At 45.1% G+C, this 19,657-nt stretch overlaps 1 protein-coding gene across 1 annotated transcript in view; it reads right to left on the bottom strand.

Annotated features, from left to right (window-relative positions):
* The window catches only part of LOC149311412 (dystonin-like), a 401,747-nt gene that overhangs the window by 275,494 nt on the left and 106,596 nt on the right, over nucleotides 1–19,657 (bottom strand). Inside the window, 1 exon segment of the mRNA XM_089531013.1 lies at nucleotides 11,714–11,775. Within this exon segment, the coding sequence (XP_089387139.1) occupies nucleotides 11,714–11,775 (62 nt within the window).

Raw genomic sequence — 19,657 nt, 5'->3', positions numbered from 1 at the left:
CAGGATTTCTGCTGATTCCATCTTCCTGTGATATATCTTTCTTCATGTTTCCAGTTAATCCAGTATTCCTGCTGCTGTGTGCCTACATATAAATGACTTCCCAAAGCACCTTTTAGCTTCCATTTTATTTGAGAGCTATTGCATCTGGTTTCCTGCTGTATTCTGCTTCTATATAGGACTTGAAGGCAAACAAAGAAGTCCCAACAGAATGGATGCGCATATGTACACTTCCTCCTATCTTGGCATTGTTCTTTTGATCATTTAGGCAACAACCCAAATATCCGCATTGCCTCTTGCAGGGATGTTATTACATTTTTAAATGTTTCATATTTTTGTTAAAGTCTCTGCCTCTAAGTGTTTGCTAAGTGAATCTTGCCTGCTGCCTGCTGCCACAAAGAAAATGTGCATTAGGTTTAAGCTTCTGAGAGATCCCATGGTGCCATATATCTGCACAATCTGGTTTTCCCATGTATTACATGTGTTGTTCTCTGTGATAGCAGCTTTATGATACAAGGACCTTTGTGTTACAGATGCAGATGGCGCTGTTTCGCTACACTTCACTTGTCCAGTGTTCTTTTCCAAAGCAGATGAGTATGGAAACAGGCTGCTATGCTAAAGAGAGTCAGAGAAGCTACCTAAAATTGTAATTTGGTTTCATTTATTCACTGCACTTGGATTATCATTTACCAACAATGTTTCTTCCATCACTGAGTCTGCAGTGTGGGGGAAAGGGTTGTATTTATACAATATCATTTTAGAGATTAACAAAATGCATAATTTATCAGTGACAATTGGAGGAAACAATCACGTCAGCCGAACAACAAAAGGGCATGAATTTTGGTGCTGAATAAAATGCCTTTAATAATTATTTAAAGACAGCTCAAAGTCCTGCTTCCCAAATAGAAATCTTGAGAAATTAAATGGCAACCACATGGACCTTTGAATATGGAAATCAAATACTCACAGCTACAGAGTATAACTGAAATGTGTCAGTTCCCTAAAAATAATAATTAAGTCCATCTCATCAGCACTGGACAAAATGTCATATTTTTTTCTTTGCTTTTCAGCATAATGTTTATGCTGGGTAATAGTACAGTTTATTTCACTACACAGTCAGGCTCCATAGCACAAAGTCCCACACTCCTCCAGCTCACATTTCTACAGATACTTTGGTGCATCTTTTCCCCATGGATAGGATTCTCCCCTCTGTTTAAAGTGAATGAACAAGAAAGTTTCAGATGAAAGCAGACTCTTCCACAAGAAATCAATGGATCATGGCTGCTTCTGCCAAATGCATTATAAGTAAGGACTGCTTGCATGCATTCTATGTGATCCTATCAGGGATGTAGCTAGGATTTTAGGAAGGGGGGGGGTCCAGACTAAGTGCCACCATTATAATGGGGCTTGGGTGCGGTGGCGCAGCAGCACACACCATTCATTTTTCTAATGGAAGGGGGGGGTCCGGACCCCAAGAACCCCCCCCCCCTTGGCTACGTCCCTGATCCCATACATCTCTACTCTGAAGTAGAGATGTCAGTCTATACACCTCTATTCTGAAGTCAGTCCCACTGAGTCCAATATGCCTTACTCTGAGATATGTATGTATGGGATTGAGGCTTTACATATTCTCTCTTACTTGATAATTATAAGCTTATATAAATTTATTTTTTTCAAGAAAATATTTCAAGAATATTTTGATTAAATATTTCCATTGGTACAGTCACAATCACTCACATTAGACCATTTCAATCAATGACATTAATTTTCAGTAAAGACACAAAATTCTGGTTTAAACACTGTATATGCATTATTATATAATGTTATTTCAATTACCTGTGCCATGCACAATTAACACTTTCACACAGTCAGAATGTGATACCAACACTGGATTTGGAACAAAGTTATACCAAAGCACCAAAATGGATGAATAGACAAATAAATAGACAACCCTGAATGCACATTAAAGGAGCTTTTATGTGATATTCTGGCTCCAGGCCCACACAGTAATTAACATGGGGACAGTAAAAATCACCATGGAAAAGAGTGCAACGATTAAAGGAATCATATGCCTTTACAGGAATGGCCCCCAAGTCTCATTTTGTTCCACATCCTGCACCAAGATTCCAAAGTAATATAACAACCAATGAAAGAAATTGTGACAAGCTCACTGCATGCAAATTTTTTGTTGGGGGAGGCTTCAGAACACAGGCATGTATTCTGCCCTACAAAGACAAAGATACTGATTAGATGAAAGGCATTTATTCTGTTACTATCCCTGAAATGGCTGTGCAAGTGCTCAGGAGGTACAACACAGAATAACATTTGCTATTTTAAAAAAGATATCCTTTTCAAAGTACAAAAAAATATATAGACAGTGTCCAACACATCTCTTATCATCCATGAAATATCAAGTGGCCATGGCTGTTGTACAATCATCTCAAATCCAGACTATGGAAGGACAGGTTACTCACCTGTAATGGTATTTCTTCGAGTGGTCATCTGCGAATTCATACAAATGGGTTTTACTGCACCTGCGCAGTGCTGTTCGGAAACCTCTAGAATCACTGGGCAAAGTACACTTTGCAACATATAGAAACTTTTTGGCGGTAACCCCGCCCCCCTCCTATAAAGCCCCGGTTCCCGCTCTTTTCCCCAGTTCCAAAATTTTTCTGCCAAGTAGGTGATGTCAACAGAGCCAATCGAGCAGGACACCGAGGGGAGGATGGGCGGGATTTGTATGAATTCGCAGATGACCACTCGAAGAAATACCATTACAGGTGAGTAACCTGTCCTTCTTCTTCGTGGTCTCTGCGAATCATACAAATGGGTTTAGACTGGCAAGCTTAGGTTATGGCAGAGGGAGTGTCCTGAAACCAAGCTAGGTTAAGCAATGTATTTTATTGAACAATAAACCTCAAACCAGTCCAAACATGTGTCGGTACCTTAGTTACCTGAGAGATATTCTACATTATCTACAAGGCAACACAACATCCAAGGTAGGAAACGAACCTTGGATGACAAGGTAAGATGCGGACAACTGTATAAGACAGTATCATAGCATAGATTAGACAGCAGTCTGGTCAATGTAAACCTGAAACCAACACTGCCCTCCCAAAGGCTGCATCCCTCTTAGACCTGGTGTCTAGCCTGTAATGTTTAATAAAAGTCAAAGGCTGGGACCAAGTCGCAGCCTTGCACACATCCTCTAAAGAAACTCCTGCAAGAAAGGCAGAGGATGCCGCAACCGCCCTGGTCACATGCGAGCGTACCCTGGTCGGAGCCGGCTTGCCCAAGAGTTCATAACAGAGGTGAATAGTGTTTGCCACCCACTTTGACAATCTCTGAGATGATACCGGTAGTCCCTTCCTCGGCTCCGAATAACATTGGAATAGTCTCTCGGAGCGGCTCGAACCCGCAGTCCTGTCCAAGTAGAAAGCCAAGGCCCGCCGAACGTCCAGCATATGTAAGCTGCGTTCTTCGGCCGTGGACGGGTTCGAGGCTAAGGAGGGCAAAACAATGTCCTGGCATGTGTGAAAAAATGAGACCACCTTAGGGAGGAAGGTGATATCCGTCCTGAGCACCACCTTATCCCTATGGAACCGAAGGTAGGGCTCATCCCTTCGTAAAGCACATAGTTCACCCGCCCGGCGGGCAGAAGTTATGGCCACCAGGAATACAGTCTTCCAAGTCAATAGTCTCAAGTCTGTTGTGGCCAAAGTTCGAAGGGCTTGGATTGGAGAGCAGACAGTACTAAATCCAAGCTCCAGGCCGGGGCAGGAGCTGAGACCTGGGGATGGAGATTGTTGCAGCCCTTTAAGAAGTTCTTAACAAGGGGGTCCTTGAAAAAGGAGGGCAGACCATCGTATTGGAAGTGAGCACAAATAGATGAGAGATAGACCTTAATGGACGAGAGGCAGAGCCCCGCGTCCACTAAAGACCTTAGGAATTCCAGTACCACCGGTACAGTGACACCATCCGGCGGTTGGGCTCTCTCTTCAAGAAAATGTAGAAATCTCCTCCACTTGGAGGCGTAAGACTTCTGGGTAGCCGGCTTGCGTGCGGCGCGAATTACCCTCTGTACCGAGGGTGGGAGTGACATCAGCTGCGGAGCCTCCATGCTACCATCGGTAGCGAGTCGATGTCTGGATGCCGAACTCTCCCTTCCTGGAGAGTGAGGAGATCTGGCTGCGGCTCCAACCGGAGGAACTCGTCGTTGGAGAGGTGGATCAGCGACGGAAACCACGGCTGTCTCGGCCACCACGGTGTGATGAGGATCGCATCGACATGGTCTCTCAACATCTTGGAGATTACCCTGGTGAGGAGGGGAAACGGGGGAAAGGCGTACAGCGTCTCTCCGGACCAATCGAAGGCGAAGGCGTCTCCGAGAGATCTCTCGTGGTGCCTTCGGGAGCAGAACTGGGGACAATGACTGTTGGAGGCCGTCACAAACAGGTCGATCCGAGGAGCTCCCCACCGACGGAATAAGTCGCTGACTGTCTCCGGGTGCAACCTCCACTCGTGGCAGGTTGAGGAGGCCCTGCTGAGCTGGTCCGCTAGCGTGTTGTCGTCTCCCGGGAGATGAATCGCCTGTAGAAGGATGTGCCTCTGGAGGCACCAGTCCCAAATTCTCAGTGTGATCTCCAGGAGCGTCCTCGACTTGGTGCCTCCTTGTTTGTTTAAATAGTACATCACGGTGGTGTTGTCCGTTCTGAGAAGGACCACCTTGCCCGTGACGCTGGATTCGAAGGCTCTCAGTGCCTTCTCCACCGCCAACATCTCCAGTGTGTTGATGTGGAGAAGACACTCTTGTCGGGACCACCTCTCCCTCACAGACAGGTCCAGAAGATGAGCGCCCCAGCCCTCCATCGATGCATCCGTCGTTAGGGTCAGCTGTGGTTGGGGCTCGACGAAAGGCATGCCGACGCAGACGTTGTGGGAGTCTAACCACCACAGGAGGGAGGCGGCGACGGGTCTCGGTACGGTAAGCCATCTGTTTGGAGAGTCCGACATGGGGTTGAAGACTGAGAGGAACCAGGCCTGAAGAGGCCGCAGTCGTAGTCTCGCCCAAGGAGTCACGAAAGTTGTGGATGCCATGTGACCTAAGGCCACTTGGACGTCCCTCGCCCTCACTCTTCTGTGGAGCCGTACGGCGTTCACTGCAGCCAACAAGGTCAAGAAACGGTCTTGGGGCAGAAATGCGGTGCATTCTTCCGAGTCTAGAATGGCACCGATGAAGCGGACCTGCTTGGATGGTGTCAGGGAAGATTTCTGCAGGTTGACCACCAGTCCCAGATCTGAGAGGAGGAGCAGAGTGAAGTGGACGGCCTCCTGAAGCTCTTCTCTGGAGGGGGCTGCCAGCAGCCAATCGTCCAGGTACGGGAAGACTCTGATGCCCTTGCGGTGAAGGAATGCCACAACCGGTGCCATGCACTTCGTGAACACCCTTGGAGCGGTGGCCAAACCAAACGGCAGGACATTGTAGTAATAGGCGTCGGAGCCGATGGCGAAGGCGAGGAATCTCCTGTGGGAGTCTCGAATCCCTATGTGGAAATAAGCGTCCTTGAGGTCGACTGTGGCAAACCAGAGGCCCTGGTGAAGCAATGGTAAGACAAAAGCCAAAGTTACCATTCGAAAACGTCGGTATTGAAGAAAAAGATTAAGATGTCTTAAGTCCAAAATAGGTCTAATCCCACCATCCGACTTCGGTACCGTGAAGTACCTCGAGAAGAAGGATCTAGACAATAGTTCGGGTGGGACCGGTGAAATTGCCCCTTTTTGGAGCAGAGAGCGCACTTCGTCGAGAAGGGTGTCCGAGGGGACTGTGGAAATAAAAGCTCCGGTGGGCGGGAGCTCTTCGAACTCGAGGGTATAGCCCCTATGGACGATGTTTAAGACCCAGGAGTCGGAAGTGATGGAGGCCCAGATGGTGAGATAGGGCCTCAGAATGTCTAAAAAGAACGGAGTGGGATGGACGAAGTGCGCTAGGGACCTTCATGCCCTCTTCTTGGCCTGATCGAAGTCCTGCCGGCGGCTCTTACGGTACCGAGCAGGCTGGTTGCGGCGGCCAGATGAAGAAGAAGACTGGGAAGGATCCCTCTGACGCTGTCCCTGTTGGCTGAATTGACGGTCCTGGTAGAAGGACCTCTGGGACTGACCTTGATGGTGTTGCCACGGGCGCGGGCGTCTGCGGAACGTAGAAGGCGCTGGGGCCGACATGCCATGCTTTCTCGCAGCCGCTTTCATTCTGAACTTTCTGTTCAGCTTGTCATCAGTCTCCGCATGGAACAGCCCGGAGTCGTCAATCGGCATGTCCTCGATGGTGGCCCGAACGTTGGGGTTCAAATCAGAGGCACGGAGCCATGCGTGACGCCGCAGAGCGATCGAAGCTGCCATTGCCCTGCCAGAGCACTCCGCGATGTTCCTCGAGGCAGTAATTAACCAGCTGCCAATGGAGTGGGTCTCGTCCCTAATCTCAGCCAGAGTGCGCTGTACTTCATCCGGGACATCCGGGATGACCGGGGAAATGCCCTCCATAAGGGTCTGAATATATGCACCCATACAGGCAGCATAGTTAGTGGCCTTGACCACCAAGGCGGCCGCCGAGTAGGACTTCTTGGCCAAGGCGTCAATTTTCTTGGCCTCTTTATCCAGGGGTGAAGAGGCCTGACGCTGGATGGCAGTCTGTTGGGCTCCCTCAACAATTGCAGAGTTCTGGCGAGGGTGAGAGGCCAACCATGGGGCGACCGGAGAAGCCAGCCTGTAAAGAGACTCTATTTTTCGGGGCGGACCCAGAAGAGAAGATGGGGCATCCCAGGAGCGCTTGACTAGGGTCTCTAACGAAGGCAGGAGCGGTATGGCGGGAGGGGTCGGAACGCGACCGTGAACACGTCTTTCCACTGGGTCCTTAGCGGTCTCGTCGGGGTAGGCCACCTCTATATCAAGGGCACGGGACATCTTTATGACGTGCTCACTAAATGACCTCACGTCGTCGGTCGGCGAGGTCGGTTCCGGGTGATGAAGCCCCTGTGGGGAATCCTGCGGAAGGTCCCCTTCGTCGGAGGAACGGTCAGACTCTGGGAGGGGGTCCGGTTCGGAGTCGGAAGCCAGCAGGTCAACCGTGACCCTGGGCACAGGGCGTTCAGCCGGGCGGTGGGTAGACGGAGCCTGAGTTGCCTTGGAAGAGATATCTGCGTCCTGACGCCTATCCTCTCGGTGTCGGTCCCGTGTGGAGGGGAACTTAAGCATGGCTACGTCTCTCGGTACCGCCATATAGTACCGGTCGGTCTCGGAGTCGTAGAAGTAGGCATCATCGTCGAGGTCACGGACCGGTGAACGTGGCAGCGGGGTGGGGGACCTCCTTCGCTGCATTCGAGCATCTACCTCCCTCGGGTGCGAGACCTAAGTCGTTGACTCCGAAGGGCAAGGGGCAGAAGGCAAGCCCTCTGCGGCCGAACCGCTGGGGTGGTCGTCCCGAGATGAATGGCAAGGCCTACGCTCACCTCGAGGAGAATGACGGCGCCTGCCTCCGTCAGATGTGGCCCTTGGTGATGGAGACCTGGACCTGGACCGGTCACACTGAGGGACAGCCTTGGCAGGTGGAGTCGACCTGGCCTTTTTGGATGTCACGGCATCCGAGGTCGAAGCGGAGGAGGGTCTCTTCTTGGTAGACCTCGGCTCCAGCGGGGCGTCGGGTGGGAAGAAGGGAATAGGGACCTCCGAGACCCTAGATCCCGGCTTCGACTTGTCCCTCTTGGTGGTGTCAGCTCCCGATTTACCGGCCTCAGAGCCCTCCGTCTTCGAAGACTTGGAATGAGCCTTAGAATGCCTGGATGCGTCCTTGGACTTCTTCGGGCTCAAAGACGAAGTTGAAGCCACCGTGGACGCCTTACGATCCGAAGGTCCTCGCTTCGAAGTAGGCGCTCCAGAAGCATGGTCTCCACGGGCTGGTGAGGCAGAGACGGGCACCGCAGACCCCGATCCCCGGGGTTTCTTGGCGGGCTTGGAGGAGGCACTGGGTTGGGCAGAACCACGGGCCACATCAGAAATCACACTGGGCTCCTTAGAGCTCTGGCCTGGAGTGGCCAATGTAGGCGGAGCGCTGGCCGGGCTGTCACGCGAGGAGACGGGAGGCAACGCAACCGAGGCAGAGGGCGCTGAAGAAGAACGAGGGTCCACCTCCCGGACCTTCCCCTGGGCAATCGCGGATGTCAGTCGCGACTCCCTATTTTTCCTGGCCTGGGAGGACATAGATTTACACAACGGGCAAGCCTTCGCATCGTGGTCTCTTCCCAGACACAGGAGGCAGGAGGAGTGTGGGTCTTGGACCGGGACTTTACCCCCACAGACCTCACACTTTTTGAACGGCGGAGACATACTTGCCAAAGCCGAAATGAGGGAGATCCAAATCGAAGTCAAACAGTCCAATGGTCAAATAGCCGGGGAAATAGAGAAAGCCAAGTCCAAAAACAGTCCGAAGTCCGAAAAAACCAGTGATCCAAAACGAGCAAACAACAGCGAGGTTCCAAACAGCAGCCAAACGCGGCGGAAAAATGGAACTGGGGAAAAGAGCGGGAACCGGGGCTTTATAGGAGGGGGGCGGGGTTACCGCCAAAAAGTTTCTATATGTTGCAAAGTGTACTTTGCCCAGTGATTCTAGAGGTTTCCGAACAGCACTGCGCAGGCGCAGTAAAACCCATTTGTATGATTCGCAGAGACCACGAAGAAGAAAGTTACTTTTAAAACAACTTATTACATTTTCAAACCCAACCCTGTAGCTTAGCTACCATTATAGCTACATATTTAAAATCATTGTAATGCTACAAGCTGCTTGCTGGCTTATGACTCAAAACACACCACATCAATGGGCGATGAATGGGTATCACAAGGGAAGGTAGCCACTTGTCATCACCACTTTGTTATTTGTCTACACGTTATTTGTTTATATATAAAAGTGACTCACAATCACAATGACAAATTGTAAGTGAAGGAAAATCCAAGTTTTCGAAAACAGAAAAATAATAGTTTGTAAAGTAATATGGCATATTCAATAACTATGCCATTGTCTTGTGTTTATACAGACAGACCATATATGCTACTCTCTTGAGATTTGTGGCATAATTCACACTGGGAGCAGGAAAGAAACCAATATATTTTCAAAGCTTAATTTGCATACAGTGATGTTGTACAGATAGCAAGACATAGCTTGCTGAATAATGGATCAATTAATTTTAAACCTTTAGCTGATTTTAGCTGGTAAAATTGTCTTACATGTTAATAACTATCAAGGATAAATAATAAAATATTAATCATAGTTCATGCTAATCAAAAGTTAATTGCAAATAATCTACAACAAAGAGAATGAATTAATATATTAACGGCATTAGCCTGCTAAGTTATTAATATAGAGGAAAAATCAGATTATTTTAACATAGTTAATGTGAATACCACCAAGATTTCCAATAACTGTGCACAATTAATTAAGCACATTTATCTGATATGATTCTTCTCTGCACATTGACCCACTGCTAGAGGGTTTGGAATATAATCTCACCTCCAGATGCCACAAAATTGTGGGTGGGGGCATATATATAAACATCAAAGTGTATTTTGGATGCAATCCTATGCTGGATTTTCACTGACTGAGGATCTAAATATCAGCAGAGTGGCTGACACACAATAGGGAAACAGGCAAAATGAGAGCATTGCTGGAGAGGAACTCTCTAAGACACTTCCATCAAATCCTACACTCCTCCAAGTCAAAACTATGACCCTGTCAGTTAGGGATGTAACTGACGTACTTTGTTCTCGCTTATTTTGTTCTCACATGTTTCAAAAGTTTTCTTCCTGCTGGGCAAGATCGTAAGATAAATTTTTCTCATTTTTGATATATTTTGGCATTTGGGGACTTTTGTGAAAAAAATCATTTGCATGGAATAATTTATCTTGTAGCATTCCCTGGCAAGCCCAGGGGATGCGACCCCTCCCAGGATAGCAATGTTTGCCGAGATTGAGATGTGATAACCCCGCTGGCAAACCACGGGATTATGACTCGCCTTCTGGTTGACAATGCTTTATCCATAATTAGATAAACCCATGTTGATTCGGCTGAGCCAGTGTATACATCCTGCTCCCTTTGCTAATTGGAATTCTCCTGAATACACATTGGTCCCTGATTTCGCAAATTGCCTTCTGATGTACTATGAGACAATGTAAACCTGATGTAACCCTGATGTGAATAAAAAGGGCTGGCCAAGACCTGGCCAGCTAAGTTTTGCACCCCCATTCCTGTCTCTGAGTCTCATTGCCGCGACATTATCTTGCTTTCCTTCTGTATATGCAATGTTTAACTAAAAATATCAAGGAGGGATATGTGTACTCAGTCACTGAAATCTCCCTATTCTCATGGGGGGGGGGGAGTATAACCTAAACCATTGACACCAGCCTCTCCTTCCTCTCACAAGGCCACAAACATCTATTGTGCATTTTAGATCCAGGGACTATACGCTCCAGCTCTTTTCATTTTGCTTGTTGCTCCCTCCCTACAATTCCTTCCCACTAGATGAAGACTCTACAGGTTTCTTTCCTATAAGGACAGGATCGGCTCCATGCACAGGCTACAAGGGAGGGCTCATCCTGTGATCATGCTGTCACTCTTTGTTGTCCAACCCTTTTCCCCCCCAAGAGAAATCTTGTGAGTCCTCATACAGTTCCTGAATTTTCTTTTGAGGAACAGAGCTTCATCTCTTGAATCCAACAATAACTTCTCTGTCTTTGAACATGTATAAAGGGCATTTCACTCAACACACAGTAGTCACTATCCAATTAGACAGGGCTTCCAGATCACTTTTTAAAATAAGTTTCAACTTTTCTTGGGATCAGTCCTCACCATAAATAAATTCATAGTTCATGGAAAGAGTAATATTCCTCTTTCCTTCCGTTACAAACAAATAAATCCCTCCAATTATCTAATATTCACAATCTTACAAATGGTGCCCAATATATCCAATATTCACAGCCTTAGGAGTGCAATCCTAAAAGGGATTACAGGGGAATGAGCTATATTGAAATCAGGAGCATTTAAATCTGAGTAAATATACTTAAGATGAGGCTATTACAAATTAACAGATTCATTCACTAGTATCATGAATTTTAGCATGGATGAAGCATGACTTCGGTATCATTTAAGTAAATATACATCAGGAAGCGTACACATCAAAAAATGTTCAACGCCACACAATTGGGATCATGGGAGGAGAAGAAAGGGACCACTTCTATTGTCCCTGCTCCCCCTCTATTGTTTCCTATGGTTCAGCAGCTGTCATATCCTCAAACAGGAGAATGAACATCTGCTGGGGCTAGGGGAGCCTGCAATACTTATTTATTAGGATTTCTGCTCAACTCAGAACCCAACAGAATCAAGTTTCTTAATCATAAACAGACCCTCCCCACCTAAAATAGACTTCTCACTGAAGAAGATACTCATTCAATATGTGGGTGACAATGAACTCAAACAACAGCATGGACAGACTATGCTTCCCCTTGCATGATTTTTTTCAACTTTACAATGGTTCAACTGAGCTCATGTGACTTTCAGTTTAATATGTCACAATGTTCCACTGTTGGGATGTTCTCCCACAATGTTCTCCCTCAACTACAACAGGCATTACAATCCCTAAGATAGCATTAAGTAGGAATATTATGCATGTGAACTGACCTTCATAAGGTGCTGGTTTATCCATTTTGTGAATGTTTTCTTTTGTACTTTGTCCCGTTCATCTGAAAAGGAGAACAAGAAAAAAGACCCTTAGTATTTCTAAAAATAGCACTTACTAAGATTTGGAGGTGCTATCTTGAAAAGTCTCACATTACCTGAAGGGGGGAAAATGAGAAAATGGAATAAATTATTATAAGCTTATGTGGAGCATCTGTTACAAGAAATCATCAGAAAACCAGTTGTTACGGAGGAGAGGAAATGAAAACCAAATATGCTAATGGTTGTGAAATCCTAATGAAAAGATGTGCCAGCTGCAAATACTTAAGATTAGTAACATGTCTCTTTCTGTTGGCAGAATCTTCTACCAGTTGATCTGAGAGATCTGCCAACAGAGCAATCGTTCTGCTCTCTAAGATCTGTCAACAGATGAGGAGAAAAGTGGGGAGAGAAGGGGAGAGGCATGGAAGGAACTGGATTACTCCAGATCCAAACTCCTCCAGTTCAGAGACAGAGAAAATGTCACAGCAAAGTAGGCCAGAGATAATTTAGGTAGTCTTAAATAATTTCCAACATGCATAAGTTTGGAGGGAGTTGAATTCAGAAAAACAACTGGTTTAATACCAACTCAACTGGGCCTTGGCCATCTTACTAATTACAACTGAATTCTAAATATGGTAGGGAGAATTATTATTATTATTATTATTATTATTATTATTATTATTATTAACCTTGATTTATAAAGTGCTGTAAATTTACACAGCGCTGTACATACAATCTTTTTAATTGGACGGTTCCCTGCCCTCAGGCTTACAATCTAAAAAGACAGGACACAAAAGGAGAAGGGAGTGGTGGTGGGGAAGGGGCCTTTCCAGTAGGAAAATACATATAAAATACATAGCAATACAGGAAATGATTCAATAAAACAGACAACAAAAGAACATCAAATAGCAAGTGACAGTTATGCAATGCCTGGGAACGCTTCTCTGAACAGGATGGTCTTCAACTCCGTTTTGAAGCTGGTTAAAGAAGTGATGGCTCTTGCTTGCAGGGGAAGAAGGTTCCAGGAGAGAGGGGCAGCGAGTGAAAAGGGGCAAATCTGGGATGGGGCAGAGGAAATCCTGGGCTGTGACAACAGGCCTTGACTACCAGAACGGGGGGGGCCTGGTGGGAAGGTGAGGAGAAAGAAGGTCTGATAAGTAAGGAGGGGCCAGTCCATGGAGGGCTTTAAATGTCGACAGCAGGAGCTTATACTGAATGCGGAAAGGGAGGGGGAGCCAGTGAAGGGATGCCAACACAGGAGAGATGTAGTCAGAGCGGTGGGTGGAAGTGATAATGCGTGCAGCTGAATGCTGGACAGAAATTAAAGGATGGAGGTGAGAAAGAGGAAGCCCAGCCAGGAGGATGTCACAGTAATCGAGTTGTGAGACCACTATGGCATGGACCAGGATCTTAGCAGTGGAGGCAGAGAGATATGGTCGAATTTTGGCAATATTGTATAAAAAGAATGACTCTTCAAGCAAACACCCATTTCAGCTGGCATCCTGTTGTGCCAGTGTATGCCCTTTATTGGGTGCTGCATAGGTTGGTATTCCTTTCATCTCTCAGCTGCACTCAAAGTGACAGCACTCCTGTACTTACTGTACATCCTCTGAAGTCCCACTACGGTTACTCCATCCCTTGTGGCACTGGGCTATGTCTTAGTAGCTAGACATGAAATTATTACAGCAGTGATGAAACCTTCAGAGAACCTCAGAGGATCTCATTGCTGATGTAATTACTTTGTGTCTGGCTACAGGGGCATAGGCAGATTTTTCTCTGATACTGCCTGCTCTTCATGATGCATGGAGTGGCCACGCCATGAGGATTTAAAGGCTGTACTGTAAAATCAGGGGAGGTATATGGTTCAGCCTAATATAGATCTACATATGGAACTAGTATTCTATGCTGAGTTATACAGGATGTCAGCCTACTTGTGATTTTGTATCAGGCAGTTAACACCACAAATAGTAAAAGTCAATAAAAATACAAAATTAAGAAAGCCAGTAATATCTAGTCCTTCACATTCCAAGTAAACACCACTGCAGGAAAATTGTCAAATATAACTGTGCCGGCTTCAACCACACTACAACCACTCTGCTAAAGAACATCTAGCCAAATGCTGGAAGGTGTTCAAAGACTGACAAGGTAGGCCTCCTTGGAGAGAATAATTGTCTGCATAGGTGAGATTTAGTAACCAGGAAAGTCTAATTTCACATGCCTGTATACCAAATGTCACAATAAAAGCAGGCCTCTAGTGATGAACTAAAGTGTGTAGGTATATATCCAGGGAAATGTGGTCATTACAGTAACTTGACTTGAGGCTCCTTAGGACCTTAAAGTTAAAAATAAGCACACTGTCTACAATTTTGTTTCTGAAGCCTATTCAGTACAGATGATATAATGTTGGAATTATATATTTCATGCCCCTCTGGCACCATTTTGTTTCTGAGTCCTATTCAATTATGATGAAATATTGTCATCTCGGCCTCAGAGGGAGTCATCAGGCAGACCCAGCAACATCAGGGACTGCCTGAAGGAAGAGGCCCCTCCCTCCTCAACTGTCATCTTGGCCTCAGAAGGAGCCATCAGGCAGACCAGCAACATCTTGGACTGCCTGAAGGAAGAGGCCCCTCCCTCCTCAACTGTCATCTCGGCCTCAGAGGGAGCCATCAGGCAGACCAGCAACATCAGGGACTGTCTGAAGGAAGAGGCCCCTCCCTCCTCAACTGTCATCTCGGCCTCAGAGGGAGCCATCAGGCAGACCAGCAACATCAGGGACTGCCTGAAGGAAGAGGCCCCTCCCTCCTCAACTGTCATCTCGGCCTCAGAGGGAGAGATCAGGCAGACCCAGCAACATCAGGGACTGCCTGAAGGACGAGACTTCTCCCTCCTTTGTCACCTTGTATTTTGTATTGCATTAAGATTTTTACTGTACACCGCTATGATCATTGCGGAATAGCGGTCTATAAATAAAACATATTATTATTATTATTATTATTATTATTATTATTATTATTATTTTCTCTATCCACCTAACTTCTGTTAAAGTTCCTGAAGCCAGAGACTAAGATAAAACAGGAACAACAGCAAGAAACCTGCTCTAAATTGCTGTTCGACCGTAGAACATGCTGCCTTGGAGAGTGGTAGAGTCTCTTTCTTTGAAGATTTTTAAACAGAGGGCATGGCCATCTGTCAGGGGTACTTTGTGTATTTCTGCATGGCAGGGGTTAGGACTGGATGGCCCTCGAGATCCTCCCCAACTACGTGATTTTATGAATCTATGAAAGAGTTGATTTGTTAACATTGTTAAGATCCTTTTTTTTTTTTTTCTTGCATTAGTTCATATGTTTAAGCCTGGGAAAAGATATGAAAGCTGGGAAAGGACTGGAAGAGTAAATTGCATTTTGTTATTAAACTGTTGGCACAATTCATAGTTAATGGGAAGAGATGGTTCACCTTTCCCACTTTGTTTTTGTTTGTTTCTGTACTTTATAAACCTTGGAAGTCCACTTTCTATTAGCGTCACCCTAGAGGGATTGAACTCTAGGGGCCTCATATAGCCAGCTATGGGGAATTAATTTTACAAGCCAAGGACAGCCTGGATAGAATTAGTTCAGTGGCCCAGTTCTACTGCTGAGTGTGAGGTTGGACCTCAACACAAAAACAGCTGAAATGTTTGTCTACTATGTACAATCTGCTTCATCATTTATAAACAATAATACTTATTGTATGGCAGTAATGCCTGTCAGTGTTACTCCTGGGGATGACTGAAACTGCACCCATTTCTGGCACAAAAGAAAAGGCCTGCCATTCCCTCCTCCATCCAATACACACACGCTATACCAAAGGACAAGAGTGGGGAACCGTGACTCTCCAAATGTTTTTGGCTCACAATATCCATCACTCCTCGCCAGTGTACACAATTTGTTGTTTGTTACTGTGATGTGCCTTTAAGCCGTTTCCAACTTATGGCGACCCTATCACGGGATTTTCTTGGCAAGAGAAGGTTTGCCATTGCCTTCACCTGGCTGAGCTGGGAATCAAGACCTGGTCTCCAGAATCATAATACTGTATAACAATCAAACCACTACGCAATGCTGAGGGATTATTGGAGTTGCACTTCAAAGACATCTGAAGGGCTACATATTTTTCCCCAAGCCCTAGAACAAGGATTCCCTTGAGGCATTGCAGGTTACACAAACTGGCAGCTAGGCTGCAAACCTAGGAACTCTATTGGTGCCACTACTGGTAATGACAGGAAAAGGAAAAGCTGCACCACCACCATTTCTAATCCACATGCCACTCTACCCCAATTTTTTTTAATTGAAAAAAATTATTGTGATTCCCCACCCACACCACTCCCCAACACACTCAAATTTTACTTCCCAGATGAAGGGCAGAGAAGATGTCCCAATGTGAACATTAGAAATTATTTTAAAATCCCTATGCTACTTCCAGATTGAGCCTAACTACAGTTTTAAAATATGCCTATTAAAAATGTGCTATATATAAGAGCATTGTCCTAAATATAAAGAGGTAAAGACATTGCTTTTTAAAAAGAGGGATACCTTAACAAAATCTAGACTTAGGCCCTAAAATAACTTGCAGAGGTTCACATAAGGAGTGTTGCCTGTCACATCTTTCTCCTTGCAGCCTCTCCCCCAGCTTTCAATCCATCTGTGTAGTTGGGAAGTCCTCCTGTACAATGGTGGGTTATGCAAAATAAGACTGATTGGAGAGGAAAGAATTTCCCAAAAGCAGTTTTCTATCATAGGATAATGTAGAGCCAGTGTAGTGTAGCGGTTTGAGCATTGGACTATGGCTCTGGAAACCAGGGTTCCAATCCCTGCTCAGCCATGGGAGGACAAAAACAAACATTCGATGACCTTGGGCAAGTCACACTCTCTCAGCCTCAGAGGACAGCAATGGCAAACCTGCCAAGAAAATCCTGTGATAGATTCACTTTAAGGTCATCATAAGGCAGAAATAACTTGAAGGCACATAACAACAACAGAACGTAAGCTTCCAGCCCTCTCCTCCATTGCCCCACAGCATTCAAAGCACCATCCCACATTGTTCAGGAAGGAAATGGCCCTCCAAAATAGTGAGAAAGAATAATAAAGTTGGAAGAGACCACAAGGGCCATCCAGTCCAACCCTATTCTGCCATGCAGGAACTCTCAGTCAAAGCATCCCCGACAGATAGCCACCCAGCCTCTGTTTAAAGACATCCAAGGAGGGAGACTTCACTACTCTCCGAGGGAGTGTGTTCCACTGTCAAACAGCCCTTACTGTCCGGAAGTTAGAATTTTCCTTCTGTGAACTTCCTTAATGTACTCTACACTGTAAGCTGTTAAGCCATTCTATCATATTTTCAGTTAAATCATTATCATAAAGTAATATCAGTAGACAAAAAGACTGAAACTCATGTTCTAGAATACCCTCACTCTAAAAGAGTACTGGAATGTGAAGGCTAACTTCTGGATTAATGTTTAGCAAACTCTCATACGATGGCAAGCAGTAAAATGGAGTAAAGTCAGATGTAAACACATAAAACTAAGAGGTAAACATGTAAGTTTGACAGAGCACAGCACAGTCAAAAACAATCAAGAGCAGAGATGCAAGTTTAGCAAGAAGACACTTTTACAGGGCAATCTGACACATGTCAATGCAAAATGTAACATTCCTGTTCAAATAAAGAAACCCGGGTGCTTGTCTCTCTGTGTGTCTAATATAATATTTTGCAGGTGTCAGTTTATGTGTGTGGGGGTGTGCATGTATAAAAATGAAATAAAAATACAACTGCTTCAACACTCTGGAGAAAAAAGCCCAAAAAGTACAATGCCTTGCTTGTAATTGCAGCCTAAAAGACAGATTTTGCAGCTTTTCTTTTCCAAAGCAATGTAGGAATCAAAACAAAACACAAACCTTATCATAGACACTATTGTACTAACCCATGCAGCACATTTGTTCCAATAGATTCATACTCCACTCTTGCTTGTGTCTAAGGAGCTTCCCCATCATTCTGGAGCATAGTCAGACTGTGCTACTAAGTTTCTTAAACTCTTCAATCGTGTAGGAAATAAAATACTTGTGTTGTGGAGAGAATGGTGCCTCCTGGTAGAAAAGAAAACAGTAGGAACTCCCTCTTTAAAGCAAACACTAGCAATCGCCAGCTCACTGCAGTACACCAGATAATGGCCCCTGTATTCTGTATTTCACAACAGAAGTGCTGCACAGTGTTACTACATGTCATTTCAAACTGTGAGCTCTTCAAAGCTGTGTTCATTGACCTGTTCCCACATAATGCCAACCTATTTAATTAAATAGGGTGCCAAATTAATACACACCTTGTCACTTATGGTTATACTGTTCTCCCTTGTTTGCAACCATCCAAAATCCTAGTGGTAGTTATCCAGAAGCCTAGGGAGTATTCTGAGATAACGTTGTTGTTGTTGTTGTGTACCTTCAAGTCATTTTTTTATTTATGGTGACTCTAAGGTGAACCCCTATGATGGGGTTTTTTCTCAGCAGGATTTGTTCAGACATATTGGTTTTTTTGTTTGTTTGTTTTTGGGGGTTTTTGGCTGGCAGAAAAATGCCCATTGCACCTTTCGCTGTTTCTTATATTGTTATTAATGAACTTGTGGCACTGTAACTGGAAGATCTGGTTAGCATTATAATGCCTCTCTCAAGTGAGTCCCCTCAGGGTAGGATTATTATTATTATTATTATTATTATTATTATTATTATTATCTTTTCAGCATTGAGTTCTTTTCTTCTTGATCGTCTTCACTTTTCATTCTTGTCCTCCTCCTCTTCTTAAATTCGTCCATGTAACTTCCCTTTCTCATTCTTTCACTCATTTTCTTTCTCTTTCATTTTCCTTCTTACCCTTCTCTCTTTACCTTTCCTAACCTTCTCCCTCAGGGTAGGTTTAAACATGCAGCAAGTGACACACTTGAGAGCCAATGTGGTGTAGTGGTCTGAGCACTGAACTATGACACCTGAAGGCACACACCACTACCATTAACTCTTAAGGGCTTAAATATTCTAAAGGCACTAGGTCCTGTATGATCTTGGAAACTACGCAGGGTCAGCCCTGGTTAGTACTTGGATGAGAGACTGCCAAAGAACACAAGGAGCTGTGGGCTATAGTTCAGAGCAAAACCACCTCTGAGTATTCCTTGCCTAAAAAAACCCTATGAAATTCATAGGAAATCAACAGGCAACTTGTAGGAATATATGTTGTTGTTACGTACCTTCAAGTTGTTTCTGACAGATAGCAACCCTAAGGTGAATCTATCCTGGAGTTTTCTTGGCAAGTTTCTTCGGAGGGGTTTTGCCATTGTCATCCTCTGAGGCTGAGAGAGTGTGACTTGCCCATGGCCACCCAGTGAGTTTCATGGAATTTGTTTGCTGATGAAATTAAAGACTTGTCATTTTTTAAAATCTATTTATCTTGAAACCCATAGGAACCAGGAACAGCTAAGAAACAGAGTTAGGTATATGTGTATGCTGTATATACCAAGCTCTACTTCTTAGCAGTCCCTGGTTTCTACAGTTTTCAAGATAAATAAATAACAGAAAATGGAAAGCCTTTAATTTCATCAGCAGTTAGATTCATTAATTTGGTCTCTAGCCCCTTTGGCTAATCTAATCTGCAGTATTGCAGAGCCTGTGCTCCTATTGATGATTCTAAATATTCAACCTACTGCAAGGGTTAGATGGACTTCTGAAAAAAGCCACCATGTCATAAGCAGACTAGAAATATTTCAGCATGAAATCTGGTGCTTGTTACCCAAACCTCATATTTTTTACTAGACAGAGCAAAAATACTCAAAGTGGTAGTCTATGGACAAGTGCCATTCCCCAAACCACTGTCTGTCAATCCCTGGCAAATTTC

This window comes from Sceloporus occidentalis, unplaced genomic scaffold, assembly GCF_023333645.1.
Source record: "Sceloporus occidentalis isolate IW3139 unplaced genomic scaffold, rSceOcc1.0.p SCAF_6, whole genome shotgun sequence".
Taxonomy (NCBI): domain Eukaryota; kingdom Metazoa; phylum Chordata; class Lepidosauria; order Squamata; family Phrynosomatidae; genus Sceloporus; species Sceloporus occidentalis.
Note: the sequence above shows the minus strand (reverse complement) of the source record. Positions and strands in the feature narration are given on the sequence as shown.